This window comes from Gekko japonicus, unplaced genomic scaffold (genome assembly GCF_001447785.1).
Source record: "Gekko japonicus isolate JY-2015 unplaced genomic scaffold, Gekko_japonicus_V1.1 scaffold226, whole genome shotgun sequence".
Classification (NCBI taxonomy): Eukaryota; Metazoa; Chordata; class Lepidosauria; order Squamata; family Gekkonidae; genus Gekko; species Gekko japonicus.
Window position 1 is genome coordinate 1,349,871 of NW_015169178.1, and position 16,024 is coordinate 1,365,894.

At 44.2% G+C, this 16,024-nt stretch overlaps 1 protein-coding gene across 1 annotated transcript in view; it reads right to left on the reverse strand.

Moving 5' to 3' along the window:
- LOC107114522 (atrial natriuretic peptide receptor 2-like) overlaps positions 1-11,823 on the reverse strand; it is a 56,002-nt gene extending 44,179 nt beyond the window's left edge. The window contains exons 1-5 of the mRNA XM_015416034.1: positions 11,806-11,823; positions 10,725-10,821; positions 6,691-6,828; positions 3,309-3,436; positions 1,018-1,122 (exon numbers count right to left, since the gene is read on the reverse strand). Coding sequence (XP_015271520.1) covers positions 1,018-1,122; positions 3,309-3,436; positions 6,691-6,828; positions 10,725-10,821; positions 11,806-11,823 — 486 coding nt within the window. The remainder of the gene's footprint in view (positions 1-1,017; positions 1,123-3,308; positions 3,437-6,690; positions 6,829-10,724; positions 10,822-11,805) is intronic.
- Positions 11,824-16,024: the final 4,201 nt, after the last annotated feature.

Genomic DNA, 16,024 nt, shown 5'->3' on the forward strand with positions numbered 1-16,024 from the left:
ATGCTGGTTGGTGGATACTGTTTAAGTCGTTCCTAAAATATGTTCTAAAAGAATGCATTCTGAGCTTTTTACAAGGTTATGGTAGGACAAACAGCGAATGTATGTGATAGTCAAATGAAACATTAAAAGCAAATATAACTATGACTTGTAATACAGCTTGTAGTTCATATTTCACGTTTGTATGTTTTGTATGTATTATTCTTAAAATATAGTTTAAATATAATTTAAAATAATTTATTCTGAGATTTTTACAAGGTTAGGGAAGTAATCTAAAAAACTAATTTACATGATAGTCAAATGTAGACTCACTCACAACTTTAATGCTACTCGTTTTTTCCGCTCACAAGGTAGAATCTCTGCTCACAACACTGTGGAGCTTAGAGGGAACACTGGTATGGACCTTGAGCTTGTTTGGAGGTTCTAGCAGGGGAGTGCAGCAATCACATACCCTTCACTGAAGAAATGTATACTCCTCCTCTCTGGGATGGTTGTCCTCTTCCACCAAGCACATCGCTTCAGGAGGGATGCATATGGAGTGGTGAGGGAGGTAGGGGCACCTGCCTAGTCAGCCAGATCATCTAAATCAACCCTGTCAATCAATGTTGCAGTCAGATCACCCTGACATCCCATACATATGTACACTCATGCTGTAAAGGAGGTAGAAGTCGAACTGGAAGCTGCAGCAAACTGTGTATGTGCAGTGCTCTGTAGAAAATGCAGAACTAGAGGAGGAGAATTTCAGAATCATCCGAGTTCTGTAGTAATGTGATCAGAGACAGGATCCCTTCCAAGTGAACTTACACACTCAAACGTAAACTGAAGAAAGAAATAATGAAATTAAGATAGTATCCACATGTCATTGGATAATGCACTATCACTACAGCTATAATGCAAAACTGGATTGACTTGTCTGTGCAGGGAAATTCATTTGCAAATTACTTGAGTGCAATGATAGCACAATCTCCAACGGTCTGTTGATGCAACCTAATTGTGCGATAAGAATTCAACCTTCTGTACCTTGGCAGTCCAGTTTGTCTGTGACATTTTGCCGGCAGTAGAGACTGTGTGAGTGAATATTTGTCCATCATCTGGAATCCATGGACCGCAAATTCCACCTTTACCCTTTGACAAACAGATTAAAATGAAATGTTGCAACTTAAGTCTCTAATACAGTCTTCTTTACCTGGTCTTGTAGCAGTAATAACTGCAAATGAGCACCAAATCTTGCATAATATGAATAATGAAGAGAATATGTAATCTAGCCTTCATGTATTTCAAGATAACTTCCTGGTGATGTAAAGGATATTTGGAACTTGGGGTATATTTGGTCCTCCTTGCATATCAAATAAAGAGCTTAGGAAGACATTGTTCTTTAGTTAAAACATTTCTCATCTACTTTTCTCCTCAAACATGGACTCCGGGATGCTCACAAACATTTAAAAACAATATTATCACAAATCTGAAAACAAAAAACCCGATACAATTTCAGAAAATGAAAATGATAAAATGTAAAACAAGAATGAAAACAATTAGCCTCTGTAATTTCAGTTCTTCTTGCAAGGTACCTATTTCTTTCTTTATCCTTATTGGTTTGCTTATCCCACCTTTCTTCCAAGGAGTCCAGGATAATGTATATGGTTCTCCTCTCCTCCATTGCGCTCTGACAACCACCCTGTGTGGTGGATTAGGCTAAGACAATGTACTGGCCTAAAGTCACCAGGGAGTTGCTTTGCTAAATAAGGATTCAAACTCAGGTCCTCAGATTCTAGTCTGCTTCTAACCACTACTCAACACTGGCCCTTTAAACAATTCAGGAAGGGAAACTGGCCCATAGGCTCCTTATACAGCTCTTTCTTCGATGTTCAAGTTGTTTTGAAAGTAGTTCCAGTTTCATAAACTTTTTTTTTTAACTTGAGAGAGTCAATTTTGTGTACACATTTTGCAGGTTCTCACTTCCCAGCAAGCTGTAACAAAAAGGATTATACCCACAATCTTGCAATAAAATACACACTACTAAGTTCTTATGGTTTCATTAAAAAATGGCTTATTTCTGATAACTGATTTCAGGTGTTCCTGTACACATTGCCCCCAGTGTGAGTGGCTTCTTCAGGCTAACAGAAAAACCTTGAGAAAGACAGGGAGGGTATAAATATCTCTTACTTAGCAGAGCAGCGTTCTTGCAATAAAAGAGCGTTCCATATCGCAAAGCCACATTCCTCTTAGCCTTTATATATAGTTCCATCTGAGCAAAGAAGCATGAAATATCTGAACCAAAATGAAACTTTAATCACTGATGGCTAAACCCGTTCCCTTTTGATTTGCTCACAGATCACCTCATCCCCAAAAGAAAAGCAGGGATTTAGAAATCTGCACACTACGAATCATTTTCATCCCTGTTACATTTTACATAATACCTCTGAGTGTTAGAAGCACTTCACGTATATCAGAAATCAGACTCATATACTATAGGCCAGCATAATTACTGTCCATACTACAGTTTGGGGGGTGATGCTCAGGAAATCATGGCTTCCCTAAGGCCCCCAAGTGAGTCCATGGCAAAAACGAGATTTGAACATCTCAGAATTTATAATCTAAACCACTAAAGCAGGTGTGAGAAAAGGAAAACTATTACAGGCATACCCTGTAAAGAGTGGGTGACTGGGATGCTGCCCAAACTCTTGCCTGAAAAACTCCAGCAAGGAAGAGCCCTCCCAGTCAACCGGTTCCATCACCCAACTGCTCTTACTGTTAGGAAGTTTCTCCTAATGTTCAACCCAGCTCTACCCTCCTACAATATAATTCCACTTTCTTTCTAGAGAAGCGAAGAAGTGCTTTCTGTCCAAACCAAATGCTAGGGGTTAAGTAGACAACCAAATACCAATGAAACCAATAAGCAAATAAAAGCAGTAGTGCCAAGAAGGCTAAGGCAAAAGCTCAAGACTAAATGCCACCCTGAAAAGGAAAGTTTTCACACACCCAGCCTTTGGAAGACTAGAAGGGACAATACTGGGAGGGAAGTGGTTGAGAAGGCCCTCCTGTGGGTTCTGGCCAGCTGAAGTTCAACAGTCACCTGTTCCTTCTGGAGGGCACTATTTTTCTATCTCCACATCTGGACAGGTCGATAGGGGTGGAGATGATCCTTCATGTATTGCCTTTGTTATTTCCCTCACATATTTTCCTTCTACACCACCTGAGGCCAGTTACTATTGTTCCCCCAAGCACTGGCAGTTCCTGCATCTGAGGTTAGGTTATTATTTCTTCTAGGTCTTAATACCTGTTGACTTCCTCCAGTTTCCACCCATACTAACCATGAAAGCCAGCGGACAGGAGTGTATATTTGCATGATGGACACAGCAGTTCTCTCCATTAGCATCCTTCCAATTGGGAGTGCATTCCTGTTCCTCACAGAACTTCTTAGCAGCAGTTGCATTACTTAAAGAGAATGAGTTCAAAGATTTAAAAAAAATTACTTTGAAATCAATATGCTTTCCTAAATTAATTTTTAAAACATCTTGGCATTAGCAGAACTAAATAAGAATAGACTGCACAACCCCATTTCCCTAAAGACTTTTGCTATCCTTTGTCTGGTTTGTTTAGAAGGCTACCTCTTAACTCTACACTGCCATAGAATTAGGGATCTCAACCTTAAGGCAGGGCCTGGAGTTCTGCCATGGACTGCCCTGGTGTAGCAGGGGAGGATGAGACCTCATTAGAGGAAGAGGAGAACAACCCATCCCCAAGCTCTACCTTGGCAAACCCTTCCTCTGAGGGTGGGATCTCAGCGTCTTTCTAAAGGGACCCTGGGCCAGCCTGAAGGCCCCAGTATGGACCAGCCCATGACCAGACCCACCACATTCTCCTAAAGCCCCCCAGGAGCAGAGGAGGCAAAGGGCTAGGTTGAGGCACAGACTAGGCCCAGGAGTGCGCCCCTAGCAGCCTACAACCTCCCCTCTGCTAAGGAACTCCTTGTGAACACCTGGAGGGAAAAGAAGCTGCAGCCAGTGTGGGATCAACTTGTCAGCAGTCTTGTTGACTACTTCACCAGTTGCCTGACCTTTGGACTCCCTTTGACTCTGCCTTTGGAATATGTAACTGGGCAATGGAATGAGACCTTGGACTGCCTTTGGATCTTGTATTTGGAATGTATTATTGGATCCTGGACTGTGACTTTTGGATTGTGACCTGGGAACCTCTTATTGAGATATATGTCAGAGTGATAGAGGTAGCAAGCAGTTACTATAGATCAGTTTGATCTGTTTGTCAGACCTAGCTGTCATGCTAGTAATCATGTAACTACAGCCAGGTGTTGACTAGCAGGTGTTGCTCTTTCAGGTCTTGTTAGAGTTAGTGATTACATCACCTTGTTAGAGATTGGCTGGGGATTAGCATAATAGCTATCAGTTTAGTAAGCTGGAGGGGAACTCAGTTAAGGCACGACATGCTGTTCAATAGCCTGTAAATATCTCTGTATATATTCACCTTTATAACTATATAAACTCTCTGTGCACCTTCATAACTGGTCAGTCTCCTGCTTCTTATTTACAACACCCAATACCTCTGCCATCAGATCCTGTGCTTGGTGACAAGGGCAAGTTCTCTTGGAGTTAGAACTGATCTTCAGACTACAGAGATCAATTCCCATGCAGGAAATGGCAACTTTGGAGGGTAAACTCTATGGTATCACAACCCTGCTGGGCTCCCCCCCCCAACTCCCCCCTCCACAAGCACCACCACCTGGATTTTCAGGAATTATCCAAGCCTACAGTGTAGGTTACCCTATAGTGGTTGGAATCATGGAGCAGGGCCAGTTTTGGGCCCCTGAACAGATATTACCCAAAGGCCTCCTCCCCCATGTTTACAATAAGTCCCCTTTCCTACCCACCATATTTGCCTGTGCATCCTTCCCCCAAATGTTAGCAAACCTTCCTGTGCCCACAACCACACACATAGCCTATATGCCCTTTCTCCCACTGGACTGTGCAGTCTGTACATCTGGGAGTGCCACCACCATTGCTGCCAGGAGCACTGATGTTGTATGCCTCCCACATGTGATGGTGAATCACTCACAAGCACAGGGTCAGCAGCAGAAGCCTGTGACCCTGGTATGCTGATGCTGGCCCTGCTTGGGAGACCCTGGTTTCAAGCTTTACCCTAACACAGTGCACACTGTGTAAACTGAGCCAGTTAGTCTCAGCCCCAGCCGTTCAGAAAGCACAGTGCAGACTTTGAAACAAACAGTTAAATCCATGCACAATTAAAATCAATGTAAAAATCATGCCCTGAACTGGATAGCCCAGGCAAGCCCAATCTCATCAGATCTCAGAAACTAAGCAGGACCAGCCCTGGCAAGAACTTGGAAGGGAGACATCCAAAGAATACCAGGGCCGGAATACCATCCACTGCTCTGAAACATCCCAGCCCTACTAGGGGTCGCCAGAAGTCAGCCATGACTTCCAGGTACACTCTCACTCTCTTTCTCTCTCTCTCACACACACACACATACCTCACCAAAAATAATTTTAAAAAATCAGTGTAGACATCAGTATTAATAAGAATGGCATCAAGAATCACATTGCCAGATAGTAACCTCATCAGTAGCCAGCATGAGTTATGCTGGGGATGTGAACAATGTACAACAGTGCATGTTCAGGTTGCCAGTCATCCACACATTTGTGTGAATATGCACAATCACCCGTTCTGTGGCCAAATCTGATTAGCTGGGTGATGACATCACTGTTACTAGGAAGAAGGGCTAATTTTCAAATGCACAACGATGCCATAGCTAAAGAAATCACTTCAGCCTGAATATTGGAATGTGGCCCATTTGTGAACAGAATGCCGGTAGCATCAATGGTTACCAGACTCCAGGTGGGGCCTGGAGTTCTTTCAGAGTTCCAATTGATCTCCAACAACAGAGAAAATGGCAGCTTTGAAGGGTGGACTCTATAGCATCATATCCCTGCTGAGCTCCCTCCCCAGACCCCACTTTCCCCAGGTTTCACCCCCAGGAATTTCCCAACCTGGTCAGTCCCAGTAGCACTTCCTTCCTTTCATGATCACTCTGCCCCCCCCCCCCGATAGTGAAAAGGAACCTAAAAAGATTTGTGAAATCTGGTCCAGGCTGATTTTTCCAAACCTAATAAATAGTTTTTGCCATCCCGTTCTCATTATTTTGTGTGTGTGTGTGTGGAGGGGTTTCTTCCATCACCTCCATTCTTATAGGATTGGGACTATCAAAACTTTATTTGAAACAGGGGTCATTTCGTAGAAAAAGAGGTGCAGGAGCTCATTAGCATAACTCATTAGCATAACTTATTTGCATATGCCACACCCCCTGATGTCACCGGAGGTGTGTCAGATGGCAACAACCACCGCTCAGGCTCCACTGGACTGTTTTGGATTGCTAGCTATTGGGGGGGGGAACGTGCAGATCTGCTCTCACAGAGAAGGGAGAGCTTGTACCTGAAGGTGGGCCGGGGGGGGCTCTGCAACTTACCTGGCTACTTCTTGCTCTTCATGACCTGACTGAGGGCTGCTGGGAGCAGGGGGTGGGGCTTGTTGCATGTGCCCACCCCCTGAGCTCCTTACTGCCGGAGCTCCGCTCCTGTGCGCTCTTGCAGGAAATGACCCCTGATTTGAAAGCTCTGCTTGAACACCACAGACTCTTGCACAAACCATTGTATGAAAAGGCGTACCTGTGGGAAAGGATTCCATTTTCTACAGCATATTTGTAAAAGTAATCTGCTGCGAAGACTGAATAGATGACATCAAAGGACTCCCCGCTGATTACCTTTTCTGGTGGCCTCAGGACCCAAGTCATCTCTAGGCCTGGAAAGGAAGCAAAACTATATGTCAACATGGACCAATGAAGGTATGAGCTTTTGTGTGCATGCACTTTTACAAATACACTGGAATGGCAGGTAAGGTTCAAACCATTCCATTGCATTTGAATTATATTTGGAAAAGTGTGCATGCACACGAAAGTTCATACCTTGAATAAACCTTTGTTGGTCTTAAAGGTGCCATTGGACTCTAAATTGGTTCTACTGCTTCAGACCGACACAGCTGACCAACAGGATCGATGTCAACATGACACAGCTTTCTACCCTAAGGATGACCTATGTGGGCTCTGGCCAGCAAATGCTTATTTTAGCATGACACATTTGGTAGTTTTAAAGATGCAATGAGACTGTGTGTTGCTATTAACCTCAAAAGACTCCTTGTGGGCAGCGGATGAGGGAGTCAAAGAACCTGCTTAGTGAGCCCACCAAAAATTTCCACTTTTGTGTGTGGTTTCCGACCCTTTCAGTAAGCTGCTAAAAAGATTACGGAAGACTTTGGGTATTATCATATGATCTGCTGACAGAAGGGTAATATTTGACTGAAGCTTTAATACCAGCTTTTTGATCTCCGTTGCTGTTGCATATTAAAGCTTTTGAGTCTTATGGATCCTGTGGACAATAATCCATTGCTGCTGTTGGCACTGTATTGTTAATACGGCTCCGGATGTGAGCTTCAGCAGCACATTAATGGCTTACTGCAGAGAAATCAAGTAATTAAAGAGCTACGTACAACATTTCCCTCCCTGATTTACAGACAGGCGGGTGCATATTCTGCAGTTCTGTTTTGTTTGTTTTTAAAATTCTGCAAGGAGGTGACCAACGTTTCTTGCAAGAAGTGATCAATGTCCATAACTGGCGGAGGGGAGGGAACCAAGGACCTTGTAAAATATGGACTGTGCTGAGGCTGAGCTCCAGAATCAGGGGTGGATGGGCAGTAGCCCAGGAAATAGCCAGACTTGACTTGGCCCCTTTGGCACTACAAATCAGTGTTGCAAAATCTACTCAGCTCAGACCCGGCCAGCAGCACCAAAAATGAGATTCAACTGTGGTGCAAGGGGAGGTAACAGGTGGACCAACACCCACTGCCGACACAACTGGTCAGATCTGAGTGACCGCTGAAGCACTGGCATGGTAACGCTTAGATGGCTTGTGGAACATTATAAGAAATCTACCCTGTTTCACTGCCCCGCGAGGCACACAAATATCAGTGATTCACACATGAAAAACACCAGCTGGCAGTGTATTCATCTAGTGATGAATATGAGTGTGTGAGAGCCAGCTATAGGGCAGGTGTAGAAGGATGTCAGACACCACTGCTGGGATCTAGGTGCTGATACGTCTGCACATCATAACTTGCACCACAAATCTCAGCCCAGTTTGCAAGCAAAATGGTTATGTGATTTGGGCCATACATATTTCATTGGGAGCTTTGAACCTCATTTGCTTTTCCACTGATGGATTAGAAACAATTCTTTCTAACACAATAGGAACACTTAAGGCTTTGCATGAGTTATGATTTTACTCAAGTTCTTCTTAAGGCTGTGCTTTCAACAAAGGAAGTGTAGCTGCAGAAAGATGAAAGCAACATGCCTTTTGCACACTGTTCACAATCAGTAATTCACTTTTGAAGGCATCAGCTGTTCATGAGCTGAGGCCTTGCTCTCTCTCCTTTTTGCTTTTTTTTTGTTAAATCATTACAATCGTTGAATGGTTGGAAAGATCAAAGCATGAAAATGTAACTACCAAAGCTCTCTGGATTAGCTTAAGTGTCTACTGAATGCTGTCTGGTTTGGGATGTGTTAAACCTGAATATAAAAGTGTAACATGTAATATCTATTGCCAGAATTACCTGGGGAGCTGCACATGCTTTAGTCATTATAATGACAAAAGGGCCATTTTATGAAGCTAAAATCCATCTTCTTTTAAAACTGACGGAAAAGTACAGCAGACGCTGGTGCCTGATTGTCTGACACCAGAAAGATAATATACAGGATCTCCATGAAACAGGAGAAAGGGTTGAACAAGGAGAGATACTAGCCCTGCATACATGTTCCAACCTCCGCCAGTCAGGAGCCCAGGGGGAGGGCACATAAGCCCCGCCCCCTGCTCCCACCAGCCATTAGTTGGGACACGGTGGGGGGGGAATTCCCCTGCCTCCCTGAGCCCCGGGGTGGTGGCCTTGGACTCATAGGGGCAAATTCCACCTCTCGCGCGAGAGGTCATTCTGGCTCCCCCAGCTCTCCTTCGGGGCTCCTTAAAAAGTTATAGCCACTGCTGTTCTTAGCAACAGCTGCAACGCCCACGGGGGGGGGGGCGAATTCTCCTGACTCCCTGAGGCCCGGGGGGGTGGCCTTGGACTCATAGGGGCAAATTCCACCTCTCGCGCGAGAGGTCATTCTGGCTCCCCCAGCTCTCCTTCGGGGCGCCTTAAAAAGTTATAGCCACTGCTGTTCTTAGCAACAGCTGCAACGCCCACGGGGGGGGGGGCGAATTCTCCTGACTCCCTGAGGCCCGGGGGGGTGGCCTTGGACTCGTAGGGGAAAATTCCACCTCTCGCGTGTGATGGCATCCTGCCCTCCCCTCCTTTTTCAGGCTCTTCGCTAGAATGCCAGGCCTCAAAAAGGTCCAGCTGAATGTCAATTTTGGCCCCATTATATCCTATGGGCCACTGAAGTCAATGGCAAAAACATAGGGTATATTCTGGGGGCTGGAGGGGAGGGAGTTTGAGGGAGAGGCTCCAAACTCACAGGGTAGCTGCTAGAGCCTCTCCCAAAGATACCAACCAAGTTTGAAGAACATTGGACCAGGGGGTCCAATTTTACGGGCCTCCAAACAGGTTGCCCCTATCCCCTCCATTGTTCTCTATGGTGGGGAAAAAGTAATGGGTAGAGTGGCCACTATAAAGATGATGGTACTTCCAAAATTTTTGTATTTAGCACAAAATATTCCTATATTGAGAAATATTAATTTTTTTGAGGAAATGGATAGGTGTGAGTGTCTCTAGGTTTGGTTTTCACTGAAGAGCCCCTGGAAGACTGTTTTGAGTGCTGATTTCATTGTGAGCTATTCACAGTACATCTGGCTAGTTTAAATGTCCAGAGTTATCGCTTTCCTTCTCACCCATACCTGGTAACACTTGGAACAACACAGAGCTTAACTGCAATCCTGAGTGGAGTGCACTGGAAGCATTATTGGCATCAATGGGATTAGCTCTCCAGAAATTTAGTTTCAGATTGCACAATAATATTTCTTTTCATTCTATTTGGATAGATGGTCTCTTATTTCCAATGATTACAACGATCATTCTGAGAACAGCTCCACATTTCAGGGAGGTTTTTCCTACATGTAAAATGGGAGCAACACAGAAAGGCTTGTAAACACGGAAGCGCATGTGTCAGGAAGCCACAGTCCAATCTAGGTAATTTAAGGAAAGGACTCCTATCATTCATGTTGAATGTAGGAAATACTAGAATGAAAGAGGCATGCATGCAACAAATACGACGGCCGTGTGAAGTGTGGAGCCACTCTGCAGCAGATCATGGACTGCATGCATTTCACTTATGAAAGGTCAGAGCTGCACAAGAATGCACATTTCCTATTCGTTTTTAGGTTGCCAAGGAGAAATTCCCGGTAGACTGTGTCAGGTACCTGCAACGACTTTTTACTGTCTTTTCTGTGGACTACTTGAATGCCAGGCAAGCCTCTGCACTAAAGTTCCTGCATGAGCGCTGATCATTTTCTTTGGCTTGTTTAGAAACTGATGTTACTGCTGACTTATGTATTTGAACCGGAATATGAGACAGGAAATACATTAGGAATCCTTTCAACCACTTACCTTTCTTTCCAGTCTATTGTTCCAGCACAAATGAAGGATGCACTCACCTCCACAGTCCACCATGTTAAATTCATCTGGTTTTTCCAGAGGCCAGCAATCATAATCAGTGTTGTCCAAATCATGCCATCCCTCTGCTAAAACAGCCTGCCACAAAGAAACACACAGAAGCTCTTGCATATATGAGTGTGCTTCATTAAGGTCTTACATATGCTTTGAAAAATGACAGGATAGATTCCACTTCCATATTGATCACTGTGGAAGTCAGACCACATTCCAGAGCAGCCCACAGGCACAGAAAAGAAAGAATAATTTCAGCTTGGGTCGGGACAGAAGGGAGTTTTGATGTGATATTTTGGTTTAGTGCATCTGATCTTCACAGGCCACATGCTATTCAGTCATAGTCCATGCGGATCCCCTCGCAGTTGACGTGACAGATGTGAGGAGTGGAATCGGGGAGTCGATGAAGATGGTGCTTTCCTTGGACCTGATCAACACTGACCTGGGTCCTGCAGGCAATGACAAACCAAAACCAAAACCATTGTCTTTTCCTGCAGGCCACTGGCTGAGAGCAAGGTGAGCCCCAGCAGCTGTACCAGCACCTCAGGGCTCATCTTGAACTAGCTGGAGCCAGAACAGGTCCAGGAGGCAACCAGGGACAGAAGCCATACCTATTGCCTCCTCCTGCACCACTGCTAGTGGGGAGGAAGCTGAGCCCCAAAGGGCTCTTGGAGCATAAATAATGAAGATAAATAAAATAGATAAATAAAGACTGCTCTTGACTTGAACCACCCCCACCACCAAACCAGTCTGTCTCTTCTCCTTGCTGTTGTTTGTTCATTAACTGCCAATTCAGTAAAATGGCTCGGGGCTTCTAATTTGCCATTTTCCTCTTCATTAAACAAATGTTATGATTAACTCTCTAACTTGATTAATGTGTTGCCTGTTAGGAGCTGTAGAACAGTCCACAACCCTCACTGCTTATGAGATATGATATAAGAAGAATGTCCAAAACAGAAGTGGACATAAGAACAAAATTCTTCAGTTTAATGTTATGGGTATATGCCAGGATTCTAAAATCCATCAAAAAGAGAGAAGAGAAAAACTTAGCAGACATTTGTATTACCACACCTTCAGCAACAGGTGCATTACGAAATTAGAACAGCATCCCTTATAATATGCATTCTGTGTTTGTGTGTGTGTGTGTGAGAGAGAGAGAGAGTGAGAGAGAGAGAGAGAGAATATTTATATATAATCAAATGGATCAATTGGGGATCTATCAAAATAGATCAATATGGGGGAAAGTTCCCCCATTGCATTTGCTCTTGTTTTACTTACTTTTTGGTTCCTCCTGTGGATGGTGGTGGAGATAGCAACTTTGGACCTTGCAGTAATACAATATTTTTATTGGTTTATTAACATTGTAACAAGAATGTTATTGTCAGCTAATTTGTATTATGAAAAAGATATTGTTACATTCATATATAATTATTGTATTAACCAGCATTATTTTATGAACCGTTCTTTACTGCTACTACCATCATGTAATACTTTTGGTCAAAAACTAGTCAGCAAAAATTTAGTATTTTCCCTTCAGATCCTCAGATCTTTAGGACCTGAAAGTCCTTGACCACCGCTGACTAGTGCCCTTTGGTTGTCATGAGTATTATTTCTCCTTTAACATCCAATGTACTTTATGGTGCTTATAAAATTTGTCTGTTACATGATTCAAATTTCAGATGCATACAGTTTTTATCCTGCTACAGTGTCACTTTTTTTTTTTTAAGAACAGTTTACTGTCAGAATGATCATACATAAGCATGGGTTGTTACTACAGAGGACTAGAATAAAATCAAGAGTGAAGATTACCTACCAGTAAACTGAGAAAGGTCTGGAGCTCAGGGCCAAGCGATGCAACAGCTCTCATTGCCCCGTAACAGACAAACAAGTATCTGTTGCTGAAGGAGCCAGATTTCTTCTCTGCCTTTCCAGCTGCAGCAGCTCAGTTCTTCCTCCCCTCAATACCTTTCCTTGTGTTGAATGCAAACTTCACACTGAGTGAAGAAGCCTTGCTTCCTCCTCTCCCCCTGTGACCAGTGACCGCACACACACTCCCTTTCAGCTCATTGCCTGAATTAAGCTTGTTGATCACAAGGTAGGAAACAAAGACGGCTCCTCCTGCTCATAGTTCATAGGTCTACTGAAAAGTATGCATACGGAGAGTGATTTCAGCTAAGCATACCTTTATTTAGTCAGGAACAAGACACTGGGGCTGGCTCGCAGGCCGGTTTATATTCCCTCAGAACCCACCACCTAAACACACACCCCCTTCCCGATAGGCTATTTACAATAACCGAGAGACCTATTGGCCTCACGGTTTGGGACCTAGCCCTCTGATAGGGCCGGCTAGGATCCTTCTGGCCCATTGTCTTTAGATGTGAAGCTCCAGGTTTGGTCCCTGGACAAGTCTGGACATGCGCGGCCCTGTCAGGGCTGGATACACTACACCTATCTTTAAAAAAATTGTTTAGAATTCTTAATGTTCTCATTGCAAAATCTAGGCTGTGTAGGAGGACTGATGAATCTCATAAAGGTACATAAGAACAACGGTGGATGATTTTTGCACACAAAACATTTATACATTACCAGTTTCAGGTCCCACAAATGGTATTAATAGTAGTAAATGGAGTGATGCCAGTATAAACACATCGTATTCATTCATGACTTGGCCAAATGCACCACAGCACAGACCTGTGCAGCGCTGGTTTTCAGAAGGATCAACATTTGTGAACACATTTAACTACATCAGACTTATAAGCAAACTCTGACCATGCAACAAAGATCTCTATTGGGTAATGTTGTGTCCACTGACCACCACCGGAGGTCAGCGCACACGCCTGAGCTTCAGTCCAGGACAACAATGAGGACTAGGATCCTAGTCCCTCCACTGGGGGAACCAATGGGACCGTGGCGGGAGATTCAAACCCACCAATGGGACCCAGGGGTGGTCCCCTGGTCGTGTATATAGTTGGCCTGCCAGCCGTTTGTTCTCTGTCATGTTGTGTATCTAATAAAGCGTGCTATGCAATACGCCGTCGTCTGTCGTTCATCCATGCGGCAACCCACTACACAATAGGTAACCACAAATTGTCCTCCCTGACCCAAACAAGGTCTTTCTCCCAATACTATTGTTGTAGCCCTAACACCTATAGCTGCTTCCAGTGCCCCACATACCAGAAAAGGGAGGCAATGTGTCCCCTTGGACTGGCACTGAGCCTCCTGCTTTCCATCATCTACACTGCGGTGCATCAGCAGAAGAGAACGTAATTGGCTTCTCAGTCTCATTTATCAAAACGGCCCAGGGGATAGCCATCATGTTCGAATAATCAGAATTGAATGAATGTTTTTACATTCCTGTGAAGTGTGATAATTTCTTTTAAACTTAGCAATGGTAAACTTCTATATTTTGGGAGATCAGAAGTGTTCTCCAGACACTAGGCTTGCTGGGTTGGTCACCTCCTGCTTCCATGGCTCCCCTCCCCCACCTACTCTTGCAGTGGGAGAAAACAGAGGGATGATGTTGTGAATGTGGCAACGTCACTTCTGGTCACCTTATCTGTGACACTTTAGGAATTCCACCAATCCCACCCCCCGTAGGAATTTCCCCAGTCTCTATGGTCCTTATCATGTGGTCTTTACCATGCAATCTCTATGGTCTTTACCATAGAGATTGGGGAAATTCCTACAGCGAGCAATGAGGTGCCATCACTTCAGGGTATTTACCTGGAAGTGACATCACTGCACTGCATGATGCTCCCTCTCCCCATGCCCTATTCCCAAACATTCCCAGGATTATCAACGACAGGCCTGGCAGCCCTAACAGGCACTAATCTGGGGACTGGAACAACATGACCTCCAATAAGCATCCTGTCTACAGAGGACATCTGTTCAGGTGTGCAAAGCCATTGACTCAGCTACAGAATAAGGAGGCATCATGAAAGAGGTCCTCAAAAGACATACTGGCATGATCTGCTACTTTCCCATAATTTGCATGTTATAAATTTGACAAGGACACCCAAAGCCAAATAATGTTACTTTGAAGGCCGTATCCTGGCCACAGGTCTTTAGCTGGGCACCACTCTATTATCTTTCCATTGTTTCCCTCTAGAAATGTTTTAGGAAAATCATGTGGAGACATGAAGTAGGTTAGGCTGAGAGAAAAGTGTCTGGCTCAAGGTCACCCAAGGAGTCCCTTCACTAAGTGGAGTTTAGAAATTGAATCTCCCCAGTCCTGGAGGTTACCTCTCTCCCCCCCTTCCTCTTTCCTTCCTCCTCCCTCTTTCTGCCTCCTGCATGTCCTAGAAAATCAGATCTAGTCGTGATTTCCCAGAATGTGCAAGTACTTCAGATGTTACAGTGTAATTCACAGTTACATGTTGTTCATTTATGGATATCTGGCAAATTTGAAGTGAAGTAGCCTCAAGACACCCAGGCTAAAAACCTTAAAGGTGGAAGGCATGTTTTCTCAGGTCACTGTGTTACCATTCATCCCTCTTTTTCCCAGAGTGCCGCTTACGCAATCTTTTAAACCCCTTTTAAGAAGAAGAAGAAGAGGAGGAGGAGATTGGATTTATATCCCGCCCTTCACTTGGAGTCTCAGAGCAGCTTACAAACTCCTTTCCCTTCCCCTCCCCACAACAGACACCCTGTGAGGTAGGTGGGGCTGAGAGAACTCTGACACAAACTGCTCTTTTTCAAGAACAGCTCTTATCAGAACTACGGCTTGCCCAAGGTCATCTAGCCAGGTGCAAGTGGAGGAGTGGGGAATCAAACTCGGTTCTCCCAGATTAAGCACTACACCAAACTGGCTCTCTTGCCAGTTTAAAACTTGTAACCACCTAATTTGCTCCACTCTGGGTCCATACATCGCAAAGAATGCTTACTGAAATGAAGTTGTCAATCACAGCTAACAATGACAGCACCCATTTGTGTTTCTATAAAATATATATTGTGATCATTGCATTTTAAACACACCATGCCACATTCTGATAAAAGAATATATGTGATGAAAGAACTTCAGGCACTGCTCAGGAAATGGAGAAAGTCCTCTAAATGAATTCGATCAATGAATTAGACAAATGAATTCGATCAATTGTTCTTTTACTCCCCTCTAGTGGTTGGAGACCAAAGCAGCACAAGACAAGTCTACTCTCAGAACCTTTTTGAGCCTGCAGGCTATGATTGCCAACATCCAGGTGGTGGATGGAGATCTCCTGGAATCATACCTGATCTCCAGGCAACAGAGATCAGTTCACCTGGAGAAAATGGCTGCTTTGGAAGGTGGACTCTA